Below are 20,438 nucleotides of genomic sequence, written 5' to 3'. Positions count from 1 at the left end.
GATGAATGGATAAATAAATGTGGCATAGCTATTGAAAGGAGGTTCTATTCTGCCTTAATAGGGAAGGAATTTCTGACTCATGCCACAGTATTGCTGAATGTTGAGAACATTGAGCTAAGTACAATAAGCCATACACACACACACACACACACACACACACACACACAAAACTCACCACTGCAGGATTCATTTATATGAGGTGCTTAGAAGAGTCAGGTTCAGAAGCCGTTGAATAGGACTGGCAGGGCTTGAAGAGAGAGGCAAATTGCTTTTTGAGGATAGGGCTCCCTTTGAGAAAATGAGAGTTCTTGTGGTGGATGACGGTGATGGTTACATAAGGTTAGTGTACTTTCTTCCACTTAACCACTTAACGGTGGCTAAGACGGCAGTTTTTATGTAATGTATATTTTACCCCACTTATAGCAATGAAAAGAGATGGAGAAAAGAAGGTGGCTGACTGGCTGGAGGCAGACAGAGATAACAGGGCAGCCCCTAAAGATGGGAAGCAATGGCTCGTGGTGTGGTGGTTGGTCTTAGGCGCACACCATTCATGCCCCAGGATGATCAGTTCTCTTGCCTTGACTCTTATGTCCTTGTGTAGCCACTGATTGTGTTTCCCTTTTGTGCCCAGTACCATGTTTCACAGATAGTAGGACTGCTTGCTAGCAGGTGCTCTGCAAAGTGTTTCTCATGCTTAGGAGACTCCTTTCTCAAAGGTGACTTTGTATCACTAAGGGCCTTCAAAGAGAATTCGTAGCTTCAACTAATCCTCAGGATGTCCCAAGAAGTCCTTGTGATGGTTTGTATATTGTCGGGAGTGGCACTATTAGAAGATGTGGCCCTGTTGGAGTAGGTCTGTCACTGTGGGTGTGGGCTTTAAGACCCTCATCCTAGCTGCTTGGAAGCGAGTATTCTGCTTGCAGCCATATTATGAAGCTGTAGGACTCTCAGTATCTCCTGTACCATGCCTGCCTGGATGCTGCCATGTTCCTGCCTTAATGATAATGGACTGAACCTCTGAACCTGTAAGCCAGCTCAAATTAAATGAATTGCCTTGGTCATGGTGTCTGTTCACAGCAGTAAAACTCTAACTATGACAGAAGTTGATACCAGGGACTGGGGTATTGCTGTGATAGGCCTGACCATGCTTTTGTTTGGAAGAATGTGGATTTGGGAACTTCGGATTTGGAAAGCAGTGGAATGCTTTAACTGGGGCTTAATGGGCTATCCTAGTTGGAATATGGAAGACTTTGCTACTGAGAGTGATTTGAACTGTGTGGACCTGGCCCAAGAGGGTTCAGTGGAGAATTTCAATATGTGGCCTAGAAACTGTTTTTGTGGTATTTTGTTGAAGAATGTGGCTACTTTTTGCCCTTGTCTAAAGAATCTGCCTGAGGCTGAGGTGAACAGACTTAGATTAATTGCATTGACAAAGGAAGCCTCAAAAAAGCCCACCAGAGACTAGTTAAGGCTCATGTAGAATGCTTTGAATAAGTTTACCAAGCTTAAAAAGGAAAAATATAAAATATGTGGTTCAAGCATTAAAGGGGCATTAGGAAGTGAAATGAAACTGAATCCTGTGTTCTAGGAGGTAACAGATTAAGGGATTGGGGGGTAAGATCCTACCCAGCTGGATCTTCAATCCAGGCAGGTATGGTACAGGAGGAGCTGAGAGTTCTACATCTTCATCTGAAGGCTACTAGCAGAATACTCACTTCCGGGCAGCTAGGGTGAGGGTCTTAAAGCCCACCCCCACAGTGACATACCTACTCCCACAAGGCCACACCTATTCCAACAGGGCCACATCTTTTAATAGTGCCACTCCCTGGGCTGAACACATATAAGCCATCACAGTCCTCTATCTTTGTAGCCTCTTAAATTTCAAGAACAGATATTTGATCTTTTATTAGGATTTGAATTAGTAATGCTTTTTGAAAGTCACCAATGAAATGTCAAAAATTCGCTCCTGGGACCAGGGCCAGATACCCCATGTTCTTCAGTCAACCCTGAGGTCCTGTCCCACATGACCAGTTACCATGTCTTTTGGACGGGCCCCGTGAAACCTGCTGCTCAAGGAGTGTCTAGGGAAGCAGCATTGCTTCTTACTGACTTTTTGAGACACAGTTTCAGTCTGTAGCCCAGGCTGGCTTGGAACTTACAGAGATGCTCCTGTCCCAGCTTTTCAAGTATTAAGCTTCTGGGTAAGAGCCGTCCCACCTTGCTCAGCATTGCTACTTGATCAAGTATTCAAATAGAATCTCAAAAGATACAAGGAACCCAGCCAGGTCTACTTAGCTGTCTACATGGCAATAGCAATAGATTTATTTGTCTGCACAAGAAAGATGTATTAGAAGTCACTGCCATTGGTAACAGGCCAAAGAAACGAACACTTAAACTCAAGGCTTTTGTCTTCTTCTCTGTGTTAGCATATGTATGTTGAGGCTTCCTTCTCCTTTTCTGTGTTAGTATATGTATGTGTGCAGGGGAGTAGGGGAGTTGTGTGTATCTGGGTAGTGAATGCAGAGAAGACGAATTCTAATTCGTTCTTAACCCTGATGACAATCATTAACGAAAGTTACATGTCATGAGATGATGAAACCCTAAGAAATGGGTTTCTCAGCATTTTTTGGTACAGTTTTTTATCAGGTCCTATTAGGGGTAACAGCAAGCTGCATGTGATGCCCTACTGTGTGCCCCTTCCAGGCAGCACTATTCCCTGGCCTGGTGTACTGTATTGTTTGGAGTTCTTTTGGACATTACTGTGACAAACTATCTGGGATGTGGAGAAATGGATTGCTAATGTGTTTTACGGCCAGACTGTAATTCATTAACCATGGTTTTCCCTCTTACCAGGGCCTTGCCTCCTATCAGCCAGCTGCTTTGCAGCTTGCTTGTTAATCCTCTCTGTAGCTGGGCATAATGGTTATGTGATTTAAAGTGCTCATTGTTAATTCATGCCCTGGCTTTGCTAAAAACTTAAAACTAATTGTGTGGGTGTGGGCTTGGTAGTACCTTGCTTTCCTGGCATGTGCCAGGCCCTGGGGTAAGTCCAGCTGGTCCAAAACAAAACAAACAGAACAAATAAACACAGATAACAAAAAAAAAACCAAGACTTGTGACCAAGAGCAAGTTAACCCTTCCCATTCTTTAAGGTGGGGCTCCTCACAGCTGTCTAAATGAGAAAGTGAAGGCTTACGGCCTGGCTTTACTGAAGTACACTCCCGGGATGTGGGCCTGTTGGGGGAGGGGGGCAATTGCTGGTAGTCTGTTCTATGATACTCTTAAGGCTGGTGTAGATATCAAATCAAAGACACAGGTGGCCACTTCAAATCTTGAGTTTCTCTCCAGACCTTTAATTCTTCTGACAGACCTGCTAGAAATATCAATTCTCTTTGGCTTTCAGTAAAGGCTTATCAATAATCATCATAATAATAGTAATGATGATGGTGATGTCTAAGTTTTCCAGGAACACAGCAACTGAGTCTTGCAGAGTTTTGAAGGTGTGTCCTGCAGGGTTGGATATAGAAAATCTGAGCCTTTCTTGGCTTGTTACCCTGCTGGGCGTGATATAGTAAGTGGTTGCTTGGTCCCTGGTCCCTCTCTTCTTGTGGCATTCTGTGTTTGCTGATACCATCCTCTTCTATACATCTCAGGGAGTCATGAAGGAAGTCATTAGTGTCTCTAATGGCATTTGTCTCTCTCCTAGTGATGGATATTAGTGATATCGTACATGGGAAGGTGGATGATGAAGAAAAGCAACATTTTATCCCCTTTCAGCAGTAAGTATCTGCCACGAGTCTGGGGTGACCCGAGGTACAGCTTAGCCATTCAAGTGGGGCATGACTGGAGAAGCAGAGCGGGGCGGGGGACCCCTTTCTGTTCCTGGAAATATGAAGGTAGTTCTGCAGGAAGACTGTGACTTGGGCCCCTCTGCAGAAGACTTTATTCAGGGGGCTTCATGTTGGGCTCAAAGAGGGTAAACTGAGCATTTCCTGACTCGGTAGAAGGAATATAGCATAAAGGGCACACACGCATCCATCTGCACCGGAATCCAGAGATGATGTCATCTGATTGTCAGAGGTGCCGCAATGCATCTGTCTTCTGTTGTGTTGAACGGGTTTGACTAACAATCACATGTCTTCTCAGACAGGATGATGCATATCATTTGTCAGGACAATCTTGTTAGAATCAGCATTTGCTCTCGTAGGTCTGCCTGCATCTGACAAGCTTCTGAGTATTGCTAATGGTGCTGGTCCAGGGACCGTACTCATAGTAACAAGGGATTAGGCAAGAAGAGTATGCATGGGACCTAGACAAGGAACTGGGGGACGCAGTCTGGCAGTACAGGGCAGCTGGGACGTTGGCCCTAGGCTCTATACTGGGCTGCAGGAACGGGAGCCACCCATGCAACTCAGGAGTGCAAGCAAGCAAATCTTATCCCTGTAACTCTTGACAAGTTCTAGTGGGAGCCTTGACTGCTCTGGCGTTCAGTATACATAATGGTGGCCTAGGAAGAGGGCAAAAAGTTTCTCGAAGTGACCCCTGTCAGGGGTTATATGCCAGTTACAGCACAGTGTCTCATCTAACTTGCATGGGCCACTGCAGAATGATAGTGCAAAATTTTCAGAAGCCAGCCTCGGGATATTTGAGTGAAAAGATCTTTTTTTTTTTTTTTTTACAGATTTATTTATTTATTATATGTAAGTACACTGTAGCTGTCTTCAGACACTCCAGAAGAGGGAGTCAGATCTTGTTGTGAGCCACCATGTGGTTGCTGGGATTTGAACTCCGGACCTTCGGAAGAGCAGTTGGGTGCTCTTACCCACTGAGCCATCTCACCAGCCCAAAAAGACCTTTTAAAAACTACATATAAATGATGGGGCTAGAAAGACGGCTTTGTGGCTAAGAGCACCAGCTGCTCCTCCAGAGGACTGAAATTTGGTTCCTAGAATTTATATCGGATGGTTCATAAGCACCTGTAACGCCAGAGGATCTGATGTACCCTTGCTGCCCCTGCAGGCAACTCCATGCATGTGACAGACACTCACTGAGACTTACACACGTAAATAAAAATGTACCATTTATACATACGCATACACACAAATCCTACTGCAAACGGACAGAAGGACATAATTGTACAAGAGAAAGTGCCTTTTAAATCTTAGCTCAATGTTAAGAAACACAAATCCAGGGAGCTCTCACATTATAATGTATACCAACACACTCTTAAGTAATTAAGCAGAAAATTGAACAGCTTAAAATCTTAAATGCTACAGGACCATAGAAACTATACATGGTACTGAGCTCTGGAAAGCTGTTTTAAAGTTACACATCTCTATTTTCAAACAACAACAAAACAAAACAATAAGAAAAAAATAAAACAATAAGAAAAAAAACCCACAGATGCCTGTAATCCCAGTTACTTAGAAAGCTGAGGCAGGAAGATTATGAATGTGAAGCCAGCCTGTGAAGCATAGTGGGATGTTGTCTAAAAAATAAATAAGTAAACATTTTATATAGAGACAGATATCATGGATATTACATGTACATATATAACTTTCATATCCATGAATGCTACTCATATATATATATATATATATATATATATATATATATATATATGTGTGTGTGTGTGTGTGTGTGTGTGTGTGTACACATATACATGCATACATACATACATGCACATACATATATATAACCATATCAAGTTCTGTATTCATAGACAAAAAAAAAAAAAAAACCCTATCTGAAGAATTCCTTTCTTTATATTCCTTTATGGTAGCTTCTACCTTCAGTGTCATGCCTTTCTGCCCAACTTCTAAACCTCCACCTATGCTGCAGCAGTGAACTCTGAGATGGTCCTGCAGAATAGCATGTGCTTTTGTTATATGCCATTGTATAATGGTGTTATGTTCCCCCTGGCAACCCTGGGGCCTGTCCTCCCATTTCCCTAAGCTGCAGTGACTTATATGTGAGTTCTGCTAGTCCACCTGGGGAGAGTCATTCACAGAAAACAGTGCCCCTCCCCCTTTCCAGCCCCATGTTCAGTATGTTTTATCATCAGGTAAAAGGATGTGCACAAAGAAAGCTGTCTGGTAGGCAAAGAAGACTAAAGACCATAGTGTGGCAACTGGATGATAATATAGTTGGTGGTGGTAACTTCAAGAGAAATGGGGGCTGTGTTTGGTCCTTTGGCCTCCCTCTCAGTAGACCTTACCTGATGTGCTAATTCAGCTGGATTTCATTTGCTGATTGGTCACTGCAAAATACTAAGTTTAAAGTCATTGAGTATCTCAAAAACACCTTCCTACTATCCCGCATACATACTGTATCCATGTATCAAATGGCCATGTGGATGTGGGTCTCCCAGGGGAGTAGGATCCTGTAGAGTACTCTGTCAGGTAGAGCTAGTCCCGGGAGCCAGGTCTCCTGTCCTTTGGCTCATCTTTCTGTCCTATCCAAGCAGCCAAGTCTAAGTGCCTCTGACTTTAATTGCTTAACTTCTCCTTAGTCATCGGCTTGAACTTCAGCGTTTTAACACTTGGCCATTGTTGCCTACCCCCACTTTCTTTGTCTTGTCATTTCCCTGACATGTTTAAGAAGAGGAGGTGGAAAGAGCCAGAGGACCAGGGAGTTTGCTGTGAGACTATGTCTCCTCATAATAAATAAAGAGTTGCACCCCTAAAGCCTTATTGCAATGCGTGACTTTCCAAACATGTGCTGAACAAGGACAACAACACCAATGGACATGCCCAAGTGGACGAGCAAAAGCCTATAAGGCCTCAACACTATACAAAGAGCTAGCTAAAGACAACTGAGGAAAAATGGGAGCCAGAGAGCTGTTCTTCCATAGGGAAAGCACACAGATCATCCCTCCAGTTCCAAATGGTCAGCCTTGAAAACATCCAGGTAGCATTGTATGGCCTGAACAGGATAGTCATGTGTGCATGCAATAACAATTAGTGAAGAAAGAGGCCATGAGTTTGAAGGAGAGCTAGCAAGGAGGGGTATGTGGGAAGACTTAGAGGGAGAACACAGAAGAGAAAAATGTTGGAATTATAATCTCAATATACATGATATTCACATATGTTTGTGTGTGTGTGTTTGTATGTATATACATACATATATACCCATATATGATCAATGGAAGAATGAAGGGAAGAAAGTACCAGGGACAAAATTACAGCAATTTACATAGTTGACCTTATTTCCTATTCTGTTGCCCAATCCTAGACTAGAAGTGTTGGGCAACATTGCATGCCATAGAACAGAAGTGTCCCCGTGAGCCAGGCAGAGGAGATTGGCTTATAGACAAAAGCAGAAAGCAAACCTGGGATTGGTCATTGCTCTTATGGCAGGGACAGAAGACAGACAGAAGGTAGCTACCTGGGGGGTCAGCTTCAGGTCACTTCTGTAGGTAACTTTTCTGGGGGACTTTCATTGGTGTATTTGCTGAAGCCAGCCTCTTTGGGGGGTTAAGCTGCTATTGCTCCATACTGAGATCTTAGAAGATAGATATTCTACTTTACCAAAGCCTTGCTGCATTTGTACTGGGATGAGTGAGTCCATGTTGACTTTAGCCCGGTCTGTTGGGGGACCACGTGGGAACATAATCCAAGATAGTGGTTTCCCACGAGCCCTCTGCTGAGGCTTGTGTTTGTATTTCCAGATTGCTCCCCCACAACCTCCACGTTCTCAGGTCACACTTTAGAGATTTTCTCTACTTCTGCCTTCCTTTTTACCTCTTCTGTCTTCACCAGAATTGCCATGGAGACCTACATCCGCCAGAGACAGCTCATCATGTCCCCCTTGATAACCTCCCACGTGATCGGAGAGAATGAGCCGCTCACGTCGGTCCTAAATAAAGTCATAGCTGCAAAGGAAGTGAATCACAAAGGACAAGGTACACAGGCTGCCCGGTGAGGGGACTTTGGGTGGGGACCGGGGAGGGAACATGCAGAGCAAGGTCCCTGCCCTTTCACCAACTACTCTGATACCAAACAGCCTACCCCTTCTCAGATATCTCCCTGTTGAAGATCTAAAACCTTCACCTTTTCTAGTGGGATCAGGGTTGGATTTGTAAGTTCCCTGGAACAGACTTTTCCCCCCACGAGACTGTTTTTCTGTCCTCTCTTCCCAGTGGTAACTCCTCAAAGTAAATGTGCCAACAGAAAGTGACTCAGGAGTGCATATGTAGTGTGTCCTCGATAAACTTACCCCTTAGCTGTGCTTTCCGAAACTCGAAAGAGACGGAATGATCCAAGTATTCGTTGATGTGAACTTGTAGGCTACCTGGGAGAGCTTGTGTATCTTCTCTGGAACTTGCCTTGCGTGTACCCGTCTTTTGATAGCTTCAGCTAAGAGAAATTCTTGTGGAAATGTTTCAAATTCAAATAGTAAGGAATAATGGTCACGACATTAAAATTCAAGTGCCAAGGTGGCGGCCAGACTTGAAAGGCTCTCGAAGTGGTGCCACCTCTTTTCATGACTACCCTACGACACTGTTTAAAATGAAAGCAAGCAGGGAAACAGAGTTTTCAGGGTGTTCACAGTTATTCAGGTAGAAAGAGATAGGAGCAGTAAAGAATCTGAACACGAATAACTAGCTCCCCCCTTTTATATACGTTTGTATGCATGTTTGCATCTGAATGGGCACTCGGAGTAGGGGTGCACATGTGTAGGCTTGAGTCTCACTATTTCCCTAATGGATATAGCTTAATCTAGAAATCCCTGTCTCTACCTCTTGAACACTGGATGTATAGCGAGCCTTCATGCCTACCAGTGAGTCATGGGTGCCGGGGATCTACACTCAAGTCTTTAGGCTTCTGCAGCAAGAACTTCACATTCACAGCCATCTCCCCACTCCCTGCTCTTTAGATCTTTTAGCTTAAGATTGCAATTTTGATTAGAGTAGAACATTCTTATACTAATGAGATTACATTTTACATAGGATTTCCTTTTTGGAACAGAATGGAAAACAATGCCATTCCTTTCTTGCTCTGAAATAGAAAAAGCCCTTTCCAGTTGTCTTTTTATTCAGCACAAATATCTCTTTATTTGTGTGGTTGTATAACATTCTAATGTGTAAAATGCTCAAAGCCAAACTTATAGCCAAATTTAATTTAAATATTTTGATTGGATTTTATTTCTCTTTGGCAGCTGAGCAATACTTCTTTCCATAAAGTAGGATTAGTTTTATGCGAGGCTGAGCAGGAAAGCGTGGGTTTATAGACAGAGAAGGAAAAGGAAAGAAGGATGGATGCATGGATGGATGGATGGACAGACAGGAAGAGGGGAGGAGTGAGGGAGAAAGGAAGGGAGGGAGGAAGGAAAAGATAAAAATCAGTTGGTTTGGGGCAGTAAGAAAACCAATCATATTATTTTTAATGTCAGGACTGAAACACAGCAAGTAGCATCCTGTGGCTTGCAGGAGCCTTTTAGGGACATCTGAACATTATCTTTCTCTCCTGATACCTCAGAAGGCCAGATAACAGTTTAGTTTCCTTTTAAAGCTATGACCAGAGTGACTCCATTTTGCCATCTAGCCTGCTGGGGGTGGGGTGGGGTGGGGTCCAGTTCCTTGAGTAGGCTCCTACTCAGGGAGTTTTCTAGCTGCTTAGTGCTGTAAATGTAAGCCACCCTGCTGTGAGACTTTCTGTATTGAAGCTTTCTATGAGTTTAGGAACTCTGCTTCAGGACTCCCAGTGGTAGGACTTCTGGGTCTGTGGTGGGAACAAGCTTCAACTCGGATGGTGCAGTGCTGCCTGTCCTGGGTGCCAGGTGTGTGAATTCTCTCCTGTCTGAAAGGTGGCAAGTAGACAGTGGTCCTCATGTATTTAAATAAGCACCTCCATTCTGGATGGTCTAAGAGATACATGAATATCCTACCATCTCAGATTTTTTTTTTAAGGAAGATAATTGTAATAAGAACTTATATTCTAGCTAGCCCATATAAAAGACACACAATTCTTATGTTTTATTTACAAGCTATAAGCCTAGATTGGGTAGGTTTGGAGCTATTCTAACTTACATCTCAGCCATATGCCCCTTGATACTTGCTGTTTACCCTGGCTACACGTTCATGGTCCATCTTCTCTCATGGCGGCCTCTTCCTATCCTGATCTCCCCTGTCCTTTCCCTTCTGGTCTCTCCTGAGACCCTTTACTGATCCTGAAGTCCCATCTTTCTCTCACTACTGCCCAAATCATAGGCTTTTTAGCCTTTTATTGACTAATTAACTCAGAAGCAAGTTTTGCACAACCAAAGCTGGTGTCCATGAGCATCCGTCCTTCTTAGGGCAACCAGATCTTGGGGGCCGGTATTTAGCATTTGAGTACATAGCAGCACCAGACCAACCCTAACAGATAATTATTCTTCTGTTTTCTCTAAAATGCATTTGTTTACAGTTTTTGTTTTACAAAATGTCGATGAGCTTCTGCTCCTCTGTGAATGTGTATTCATGTCAGATTTCTTTGTGAGCGTCTTTCTTTATCACCATCATCGCTTTGTGACTTTGTATTTCAATTTGTATATTGATACTTAGTTTGCAGTTAGAATTTGTTTCTTTAGTTTAAGAAGTGACTAATTCAGGGTTTGGAGAGGAATTAAGAATACTTTCTGTTCATGTAGAGGACCTGAGTTTAGTTCCCAGTATTCACATGACAGCTCACACAGTCTAACTCCAGTGCCAGGAGATCTGATGGTCCTTCTGCTGGGTCATCAAGCATCATGATGCAAGCAAAACACTTGCACCCATAAAGTAAAAATAAATAAATAAATAAATAAATCCTGTAGTTTTCAGAGATTTAACAACTATTCACTTTTTTCCTTTCAGTGTTCTCTTGCCCTGTTTATTTCTTTATTAGCAATTTATCTTAATTAAAATATAAGACATTAAGTTGCTTCTGTCTTAAGTACCAAGAAAATGTATATGTTTGTGTGTTTGAGTATCTGCCACATGTGTGAATGCCCACAGAGACCAGAAGAGAGGTACTGGGTTCCTTGGGGGTTACAAACAATTGTGAGCTGCCCAACACTGTCACTGGAATTCAAACTTAGGTCCTCTGGAAGAGCAGCAAGAGGTCTTAATCATTGCACCATCTCTCTAGCCCCTGACATTCATGATTTGCCCTGCCTCTGACATCCCTAATTAGATTTCCATGTTGTGTGTGTGTGTGTGTATGTAACGGTTTCTAATAACGTCTATTATTTCTGGCACCACCACCACATTATCTTACACTTGGAGCAAACATACTTTGGTATCAGTTGGGATAATCTTTACTCTATTTGTTCTCCACTGAAGTCACAAATATCTGTTGACTTCTCAGGTAAGGAGGCCTCTTGTGAGTTTGAAGGAAGCATCATCAAAACAATGTTACCCAGGGATGATTACGTGTTTATTTGAGGTGTCTGATTGGTCTCACACAAGCTTCTGTGAGTGTGTTGCAAAGATTATACAGAGAACTGTAAGTTTGTCCCCTGTTTTCCCCTTACAGGTCTTTGGGTGTCCTTAAAGTTACTGCCAGGTGACCTCACACAGGTGCAGAAGAACTTTTCACACCTGGTGGATAGATCAACAGCAATAGCACGGAAAATGGGCTTTCCAGAAATAATCCTGCCAGGTACACACCTTGCTCGAGTTTCCATTTGTGTTTTGTTTTTTTGGTTTTTTGGTTTTTTCCACGTTGGAAGAAAGGATTGCCTCTACTTGGACTGTTGAGGCAATATGAGTCTCTAAGATGACATCATTTAGGGTTAGTGGCATCAAGAAACTGGTGACAGGGTTGCAGCACCCTCAAAGACTGCTCATTAGGCAGGACCAAGAAAACGCCTCTAAGCATCTCAGCATCCCTAGATTACTCTTTCCCACCCTGCTCCACAGATGTTTCTTCCAACTTGACTTCCTTCTAAGGAAACAACCCGGTGGCCCAATGTCTTCCGTCCAGGAGATTAAACTACTTAGTTGACAAGTGCCTTGCTCTTCATGTCACCTTCTGTGTTGGGTCTCTGTGCTCAGCTCCGACTCTGAGAGACACTCTGTTTTTGTCCTCTGACCTCTGACTGCGCGTTCTTCGTCCCATTTCCTCATGGTTCCCACTCTTGTTCTGCTCTCTTCTTTCTTGCCACATGTTGGGGACTGGGAGTCACATTCCTGAATTCACCAGCGTTGCCCACTTAATTCTCTAATATCCGCAGGAGACAAAGGGAGTCATACTCTGAGGAAGTTCATGAATATTCATATGAACTAATTGATGCAACTTGTGGACAGTTGGCCACATAACATTTGAAAAAACTCTAGAAAGCCAACTTGCCACGTAGTGCACGAGAACAGGTTTTTTTTTTTTTTGCAAGTAATTGGATCTTTTCTCACCTTCAGGAAGTTAAGGGACAGTGGTAGTTTTCTACACACACATTACCTGAGAATGAAGGTGTTTTAATGAATGCTAGGAATGGATGAATAAACATTTCCGTAAAGGGAGGCTGTTGTGTCTTCTCAAAAGAGCAGCTTCATCCATTGCAAAGTGCTTTTCACTGACTACAGACACACCAGGCTTGGGGGAAATGGTCTTTGGTCCCCATCTTTAGCACCAAGAATCCTTGCAACTTTAAGCCATTTAGACTTCTCCTTCCTCCATCAAGACTCTTGCCTTCGCTTACACCCCTGATAGATCACTCTCTTATTTCCTTCTAACCAATTAGCTCTCTTTCTCAGTGTTCACAGTGCACCTATCTGTGAGTACATTGCTGGTGGTCCTGGGTTGGGTCTCCTCAGGAACTATGCGCAGAGCCAGCTAGCTGCACAAACAAGGAACCTGAAAGGCACTATTAAAAACCTGCTGGATAGCCTAGCAATATCTAATATATGCTTATTATTAGACATGGATCCTAAATGGAACAAAGAAGCATTATTGAAAAGAATTGGATCCCTGAGGTGGCTTAGTAGATAAAAACTCTTACCATACAACCTGGATGATCTGTAGAACCCACATTAAAAAAAAAAAAAGTGCGATGGTTCATAGCAGCAATCCCAGCAGCAAGATGAGAGACAGGAGAATCGCTTGGGAGCGTGGGAATGCTGGGCAGCAGTAGAAATAGCAGAGGAAAATTTCCTGCAGAGAAGTTATCCTCTGCCCCCCTACGCTCATGCTGTGGCACATGCTTGTATGTGTGTGCAAAGTAGTTTAAAAAAAGGTAATGTTTACACAGTGTGCACATCAGAGACACCTTGGTCTGTAGTGAGAGGTGGGCTGGGAGAGCACTCAAAAGACTTCTGTAGAATAAGCAGGCCATTACCAGCAGTCTGTTGCAGATTTGGATTACCTTTTGTGTGTTGTGTCGTGGAACTTTGAAGTGAGTTTCCCTCAGTGGCACTCACGGGAGGCTTGTCGTGTTATAGGGGATGTTCGAAATGATATTTATGTCACCCTGATCCATGGGGAGTTTGACAAGGGGAAGAAGAAGACACCTAAGAACGTGGAGGTGACCATGTCTGTGTTTGATGAGGAAGGCAACCTTTTAGAGGTACGTAGCATCCGCCACAAATCTCATCACCTCACACCTGCTCTATGATAGCAGCCGACTGCTGGCCCAACTTACTGTCAATATCCCCATATTGGGTGTTCTTCTTTTCTGGGGTTTTGTTCTCACTTTGGGATCACAGGTCTGCATCAGCATGCTCAATACTTTCTCATATGGAAAAAATTATTTAAAAACCTGATAATCCTGTGATTTTTTTTTCCAGAGGCTATTTTTATTCCTGGAGCTATTTAGATATATTTTGATATTTTTTTTCTGTGCAGAGATACCACGGGTCACTTAAACTTTAGGATGTCAGGCTTTTTGACATTTTCAAGTGGTATGGCTCCACTAAGCTTGAACACCATAGCAGAGGTGTCCCAAGGGCCTTGACAGGCCCACTGCTATCACCTGGCCAGTGGAGCCAGTGGACACGTAGCTGAAGGAGCACTGTGACACTAAAGGCGTCCCCGGTGTAGATCAGCTAATGCTGATTCCCAGTATTAGTCATTAGGAGCTTGTACCCCGTGTAGGGTTCTCTTGCCTGGAATTGCAGACATTAAAGACCAAGCCGAAGGGGATCCGGCTCTCCTGACTTACAGTCCGGAGTTTCTCAGCCTCTGACAGCTTTCTGGACATCTTGATTTTGACTTGAGAGAGTTGGAAGGTACCAGGTGTCCACTGGAAGCTTCTGTCACCTCCACCTGATTGCTTTGGAATGTACAAGTCCAAGTGCCGGCTCCTGAAGCTCTTTAGATATCCCGGAGTGATGCTCTCCAGACGTTCAGTCCTTGTTGTCCATAATCCAACCATTATGTTTCTTTAAAAGCAGAAAACCATATATATTCAGTAAAGACCCTGCAACTTGTGGCCTGCAGTACTTGGGGCGGAGGGGACCGAGGTGGCGTTTATTGACATTATGTGGCATGGCTGCTGACTGGGTACAGCGTACACTTGCTGCCACAGTCAAGTCTCCCAGGACAGTGTGGATGGCTGCTGGCAGACTTCTCAACCCCATCATGCCTCTGACTTTGAGTTAATTATTGGATGCTGTACATTCAGAAACATTTTTCTGCTGCTGTATTTTTCATGACCTAGTATCATCTCCTAATTGTGTCTTTCCAATCAAAGAAAGCCATTCATCCCGGTGCTGGGTACGAAGGCGTCTCGGAGTACAAGTCGGTGGTGTATTACCAGGTCAAGCAACCCTGTTGGTACGAGACAGTCAAGGTGAGAACTCTTAACTCCTTCAGCTGTGACCCTTGTTTAGATCTCTGTCCACTTTTAAAACCGCAGATCATTCTTATCATATCTGGACATTTCAGATCTTCTGTAGAAAGAAATGAACCAAGGATGGGGTGGAGGGAGGGGGGTATAATCAAAATACATTGTATGAGATTCTCCAAGAAACTAATTTTTTTTTAAAAATGCTGAACCAGTAGTTAAGAGGTCTTTAGAGCATCTATTTTACGAAGCCCAACATTCTGACAGAGTATTCTTGTTCACAAATGTATAGAGACTGGAATAGAAAAACTTGTGGCTATAATAAGGCGGTGGGCTGCCAAGATGCTGCAGACAAGCTAAGATGTTCCCACTCCATCATCAGCTTCCCAACATGTTCTTGTTGGCTCCTGCCTAAGTGTTCTGGGCTCTTGGGTGTAAGGAAGGCTTTTGTGAATTATAAAGTGCTCTCAGATCCAGCATCCCCTGTGGGCTCACAGTGGCCCTAAAACTAGACAGGCGGCCATGGCTATGACCTCTTTCTGAAGAGGCAGCAGACCCTGGGACGAGAAGCAACCCCTCAAATCTTGGAGCACCTTGGGGTCACCTCTGAATGCTGGGCTGCTGCAGCACCCATTGTCAGCATCGGCGGGGTCCTAAGCATAAAATCCACAAACTGACACATTGTCCTCATATCTCAGTTGGGTAGCAATTATTTTTTACATTCTTCTGTAGTCTGTGTTTTTTATGGTGTAATTCATGTGAATTTATATTGTGCTTTTTAAAAGAAAAAGACAGTTTCTCACTCTATAAACTCTGGCTGTCCTAGAACTTGCCATAAAGTTTAGGCTTCCCTGGAACTCACAGACTCACCTGCCTCTGCCTCCCAAGCACTGAGACTAAAGGTGCATACCACCGCTTTTAGCTGCATCATGGCTTTTAAAGCTACTTATCTTGGGCATTGTGAGCTCCTCAGAAATGTGTTTTTAGCGACTCTAGAGAACTCTGACTAATAGAGATCCTGATGCTGTTACACTATCTTCCTGTAACTTACTGGACTACTGTCAGAGAACACCCCCACGCTGGTATTCTATCTTTTCTCCTCTTATAGATACTAGTTACCACCATATCTACATGCAACTTCCCATTGGAAGGGTCCTATGTAGATCTCAAAATCTATGTCTTATCCATCCCTCTGGATGCCCGGTGCATAATGTGTCTAAACCCTGAAACTATGATACATAGCAGAGCGATCTCCCTCTGAGATGCTTTTGGCTTGGGAGTGGTTGTGAGAAGGGAGCCTGCTAGCAAGCTTTGAGTCTCTGAAGGAACTTGTGCTAGGATACGATATAAAAGCCAAATCTAAAGTCTCTTTCTCTCAGAATAGTTAAGAGGGAGGATTTTGGATCTAACCACCCTAAGCAAAGGGTGAAAGCTTAAAGCAGTAGATATACTAATTATCCTGATTTGAACAGTGCAAAACATATGCAGAGTCAAGACATCACACCATACCATGCAAACAGATATGGTCCAGGACCAAAAAAATGTGTGTTGCAGTTAAGAGGAATGATTCCAAATGAGCCTTGCCTTCTGACTCCTCCCCTTTCTGCAGGTCTTCATTGCCATTGAAGAGGTCACACGCTGCCACATAAGATTTACCTTCCGACACAGATCATCTCAAGAATGTAAGGATTAGGAGGGCTGTGGCACAATTCCATTTAGAGATGTACTATTTCCTGGTATGCTTTTCAAACGTGGATAGTTGAAAAATAGATACTTGACAAATTTAGCTCAGCATTCATCGGTATCAGGATAGTAGACCAGTGATTTTTATATTTTTTTTCTGAGTGCCGGAGACTGAACCCACAGCCCTGAGCATGACAGATATATGCTCTACCACTAAGGCATATCCCCTGAACCGTACTTTTGTTATTGTATATTTTTGAGTGAGAGTCTTGATATATAGTCCAGGGTGACCTCAAACTGGAATTCTTTCTGCCTCAGTCTCCCAAGTAGCTGGAGTTATGAGTATGAGTCACACACAGGGGAATTGCCATGAATGAGTTTAATTTGGGAGTGTGTGAAAAGGCGTGAAGATAGAAGGAAGGGTTTGTGGAGGTAACAGATGTGGGGGCGAGCATGTCTGGGCCTTGGGTAGAAACAGCATGGAGAGAGAAAGGGGTCAGACTACATTGACATGTTGGACATGCCATTGATTGACAGGGCTGAGATTGGTGGGCACCACTGTTCTGGTGTAGTTGACTCAGTAGATGGTGGTCTCATAATCAGGCAATATAGGAAACATACCCTATGTGAAATATAAGGCACTCTCAGTTTGGGGGCAGCTGTGACATAAACAAGCTCACAGCTGACCTATGTTGATTACACTGTGGTTGAACATCACACCCCAGAGCGAACATGAAATTAACTGCCGTCACGGTAACCTCCCGTTGTCCACCCACATGGCTCAGGCAGGTATTTCTATCTTTTCAGCCAGAGATAAATCAGAGCGAGCTTTTGGGGTGGCCTTTGTGAAACTGATGAACGCAGACGGTACCACGCTGCAGGACGGGAGGCACGACCTGGTGGTGTACAAGGTGATGCTCATAGAACCGGACCTCGGAATGGCTCAGTCTACCACTGTTCCCTTTCAATGTGGCTTTTCAGGCTCCCTTCAGATTTAAGTGTAAAACTTCAGAAATCTACTGAAAGGCACACGAGTCCGTCCCCTTTAGTCTAAAGGGCTCCAGGTCACACCTTAGTGACTTTACGGCGCTCTCACAGCAGAGTGAGTTGTATGACTGCTGGGTGTTCTAGGAGTACCTCACTGAGGGGCAGAGGGTGTGCCTGGGTTCTGGTTAGTAAAGGGCAGGGCTCTTGCTTCTGCTGTCTGTCATCCAAGTGGCACAGACACTGCAGAGGTGTGCCTGGGTTAGAACCTGGCGGGTATTATAAGATGTGGTTTTTTGAATCATTGTTACCTAGGCACCGTTTCCTTACTGTCTGGTCCTTGCTACTTTTCCTGTTTTGTGTCTATTCTCTGCATACTGTTCCGAGCCCTAAGCCTACTGAGGTTTTAGAGTTAGAAGTACATGCTGAGAGATATCATTTCCCCAGTAATAGCTGGCAGAGGGCGGCTGATGCCTAGTAGGCAGCTGGCCTGAGTTGGGCCTGATCAATGAACGTTTCTTTCCTTAGCATCTATTTTGTCTTGTGTGTAGTTTCAGCATCTGTACAGAGCTACTTCTTTCTCCATTGGCCCAGTAAAGTATACATTGTGACCATTTATAAGTTCAAGAGAATCAAACTCAACCTTATTCTGTAATGTATGTATTTACTTCTGACAGAGAATAGGATATTCTGATTTCTACCTTAACAGTTTTACTACATTATTTTCCATGATAAAGTTACTTCTGCTGCAAATTCTATAGGAAGATAATGTCTGAATTATAGGGGATTTATAAATATAATTGGATAAAGTCTCACATCTGCTAAGAATGATCATGTTATTTTGGGAGAGGGTATTTTTTTTTTTACTAGCCTGAGAGATATTGCCCTGATTCTAGGCTCTCTAACTCACTTCCCTTTCAGGGTGATAATAAGAAAATGGAAGATGCTAAATATTATCTGACTCTGCCTGGGACCAAAGCAGAGCTGGAAGAAAAAGAACTCCAAGCATCCAAAAACCCATCCGTCTTCACACCCAGCAAAGACAGCACGAAGGACAGCTTTCAGATCGCCACTCTCATCTGCTCCACAAAGCTCACCCAAAATGGTAGGTGTGGGGACCACATGGACACGGATGTTCCTCGTCTGGTCCTCCTAAGCTCCCTGTTTAGACTCCTTATACCAGACCAGGTGGTGTCAGGTCTTCTGAGACAGGATGCTGCTCCTCCAGCGATGCTCGGCCGTGCTGTATAAGTTACCTTTCCAGGTGCTGTGTATATACAGTGCTTGACAGAAGCAATTTGAGTGAGGAAAGTTTCTTTTGGCGCCTGGTTCACAGGGACAGCCCATCACAGCAGAAGAGCATGGACCACTTGGTCACATAGTCAGGGAGCAGAATGTGATGAATGCTGTTTGCTGTTCACTGCCCTTTCTGCTTACTCTGCACACATTTTAAGTGGGGTGCCCCACCTCCATTAGCACAACCTAGAAACTTCCTCATAGACATGTAGACCCAGAGGTTGGTCTCCTAGGTGGTTCTAGATCCTGTCGAGCTGACAGTTAAAATAATTAGCTGTCACAAGTGCATTTTCATATCATAAAACCTAAGCATATTCACGAATAGGTAGAATTCAGAAATCTCAGACTGCCCTCCTTCAGGGACTCAAAGGCAGTGCTAGCACCTTGTTGTTTTTTTGGTTTTTGGTTTGTTTTTTGGTTTTCGAGCCAGGATTTCTTGTTGGTTTTAATAATAGACAATACAGGAACAGAAAGGGGCGGATTCTGGCTGTAATCAATCTCTTCCCAAACAGGGATGGCAGAGAACATGGATTAATGTCATGGTTCTTTTGCTTGTTTCTGTTACGTTTTTTGACGCAGAGTCTCACTATGTAGTCCAGGTTGGTTAGAACTAGTAGTGATCCCCCTGCCTCAGCTTTCCAGTTGCTAAGCATACAGGTATGAACCCCCACATCCAGTTCCTATTTCTCCTAGTCTTCCGCCGCTCCAGGAAGCCAGTAGTTTTCCATGAAATCAACAGCACAGTTTAACCGAGGCTCCATTTTGTTTCTCATCAAACCTCCAAGCTCTTATATTTAACATGGCGTTTGACAACAGCAGCAGTTACACGGTTAACCTGTGCTACAAGGAAGGAGCCCTGCTGACCAGGGAGCCCTGGATTTACTGCCCAGGGGTCCTACCTTAGCAGGTCTGTCTGAGGTGGCGTGCACTCACGGGATCAGGCCTGTTAGTGCGAGGGTGAGTTGGGGCAGAGAGGAACAGGATCGTGGTCTTAGGATGGTGCACAGCAGAGAGAAGAAGACACACTCAAGACTCAGATCCTGGTTGCTGTTTAGGAGTTAGTACTCCTAGGGTTGGTTTTGACAAATTCTGGCTTGCGAGAGCGTATGGATGGCGTTTCAACTTGAACTCAAGGCTGGACTCAACAGACTAGAGTTCAGAGCTCATGCACATGGGAAGGTCTACTCACTTAAGCCAGAAAGTGTTTTTAGATTCCTAGAAGACACAGTAAACTGGGCCACTCTCATAAGCCTGACTATGGGGATGAGGGCTGGGTGGCAATCTAACGCACTGCTGATAAGAGTTAAAAGTACAGTAGTCACAGAGGCTGAGTGTACCTCTCAGAAATTGAAGCTGGCACCAGTGAGCTGTGCATCACCTCTTATGCATGCGAATGTTTTCTGACGTTTACAACGTGGGCACTCTGGAAGCAGCCCAAATGGCTGGTGGTTGGAATCCATATAAATTTTAGAGTTTAATTAAATAATGAAATGTATGTGGCTACTGAATACAGAGCTTTAACACCTACTTAATGGCATGGTAAAATTTCTACTCTCTGTGTATGCTTCAGATTTTGTTTCAGTGTTTGGAAGCTAGTTGGAGCTAGCTTACCTCTGGCCGTCACAGCTCAGATGACTTCCCTGTGACTTGGTTTCCCCATCTTTTTTTTTTTTTAGCACATATTTATATTTTAATCATATTTTAAAAATTTATTTATTTTTTTTTAATTTTTAATA

At 43.7% G+C, this 20,438-nt stretch overlaps 1 protein-coding gene across 1 annotated transcript in view; it reads left to right on the top strand.

Annotated features, from left to right (window-relative positions):
- Dock5 (dedicator of cytokinesis 5) overlaps positions 1-20,438 on the top strand; it is a 180,901-nt gene that overhangs the window by 101,631 nt on the left and 58,832 nt on the right. The window contains exons 11-18 of the mRNA XM_021181410.2: positions 3,707-3,779; positions 7,761-7,903; positions 11,496-11,621; positions 13,397-13,521; positions 14,647-14,745; positions 16,349-16,421; positions 17,230-17,333; positions 18,328-18,511. Coding sequence (XP_021037069.1) covers positions 3,707-3,779; positions 7,761-7,903; positions 11,496-11,621; positions 13,397-13,521; positions 14,647-14,745; positions 16,349-16,421; positions 17,230-17,333; positions 18,328-18,511 — 927 coding nt within the window. The remainder of the gene's footprint in view (positions 1-3,706; positions 3,780-7,760; positions 7,904-11,495; positions 11,622-13,396; positions 13,522-14,646; positions 14,746-16,348; positions 16,422-17,229; positions 17,334-18,327; positions 18,512-20,438) is intronic.

The sequence above is a fragment of the Mus caroli genome, chromosome 14 (genome assembly GCF_900094665.2).
Source record: "Mus caroli chromosome 14, CAROLI_EIJ_v1.1, whole genome shotgun sequence".
NCBI lineage: Eukaryota > Metazoa > Chordata > Mammalia > Rodentia > Muridae > Mus > Mus caroli.
This window is presented reverse-complemented; position numbering and strand designations above follow the sequence as displayed.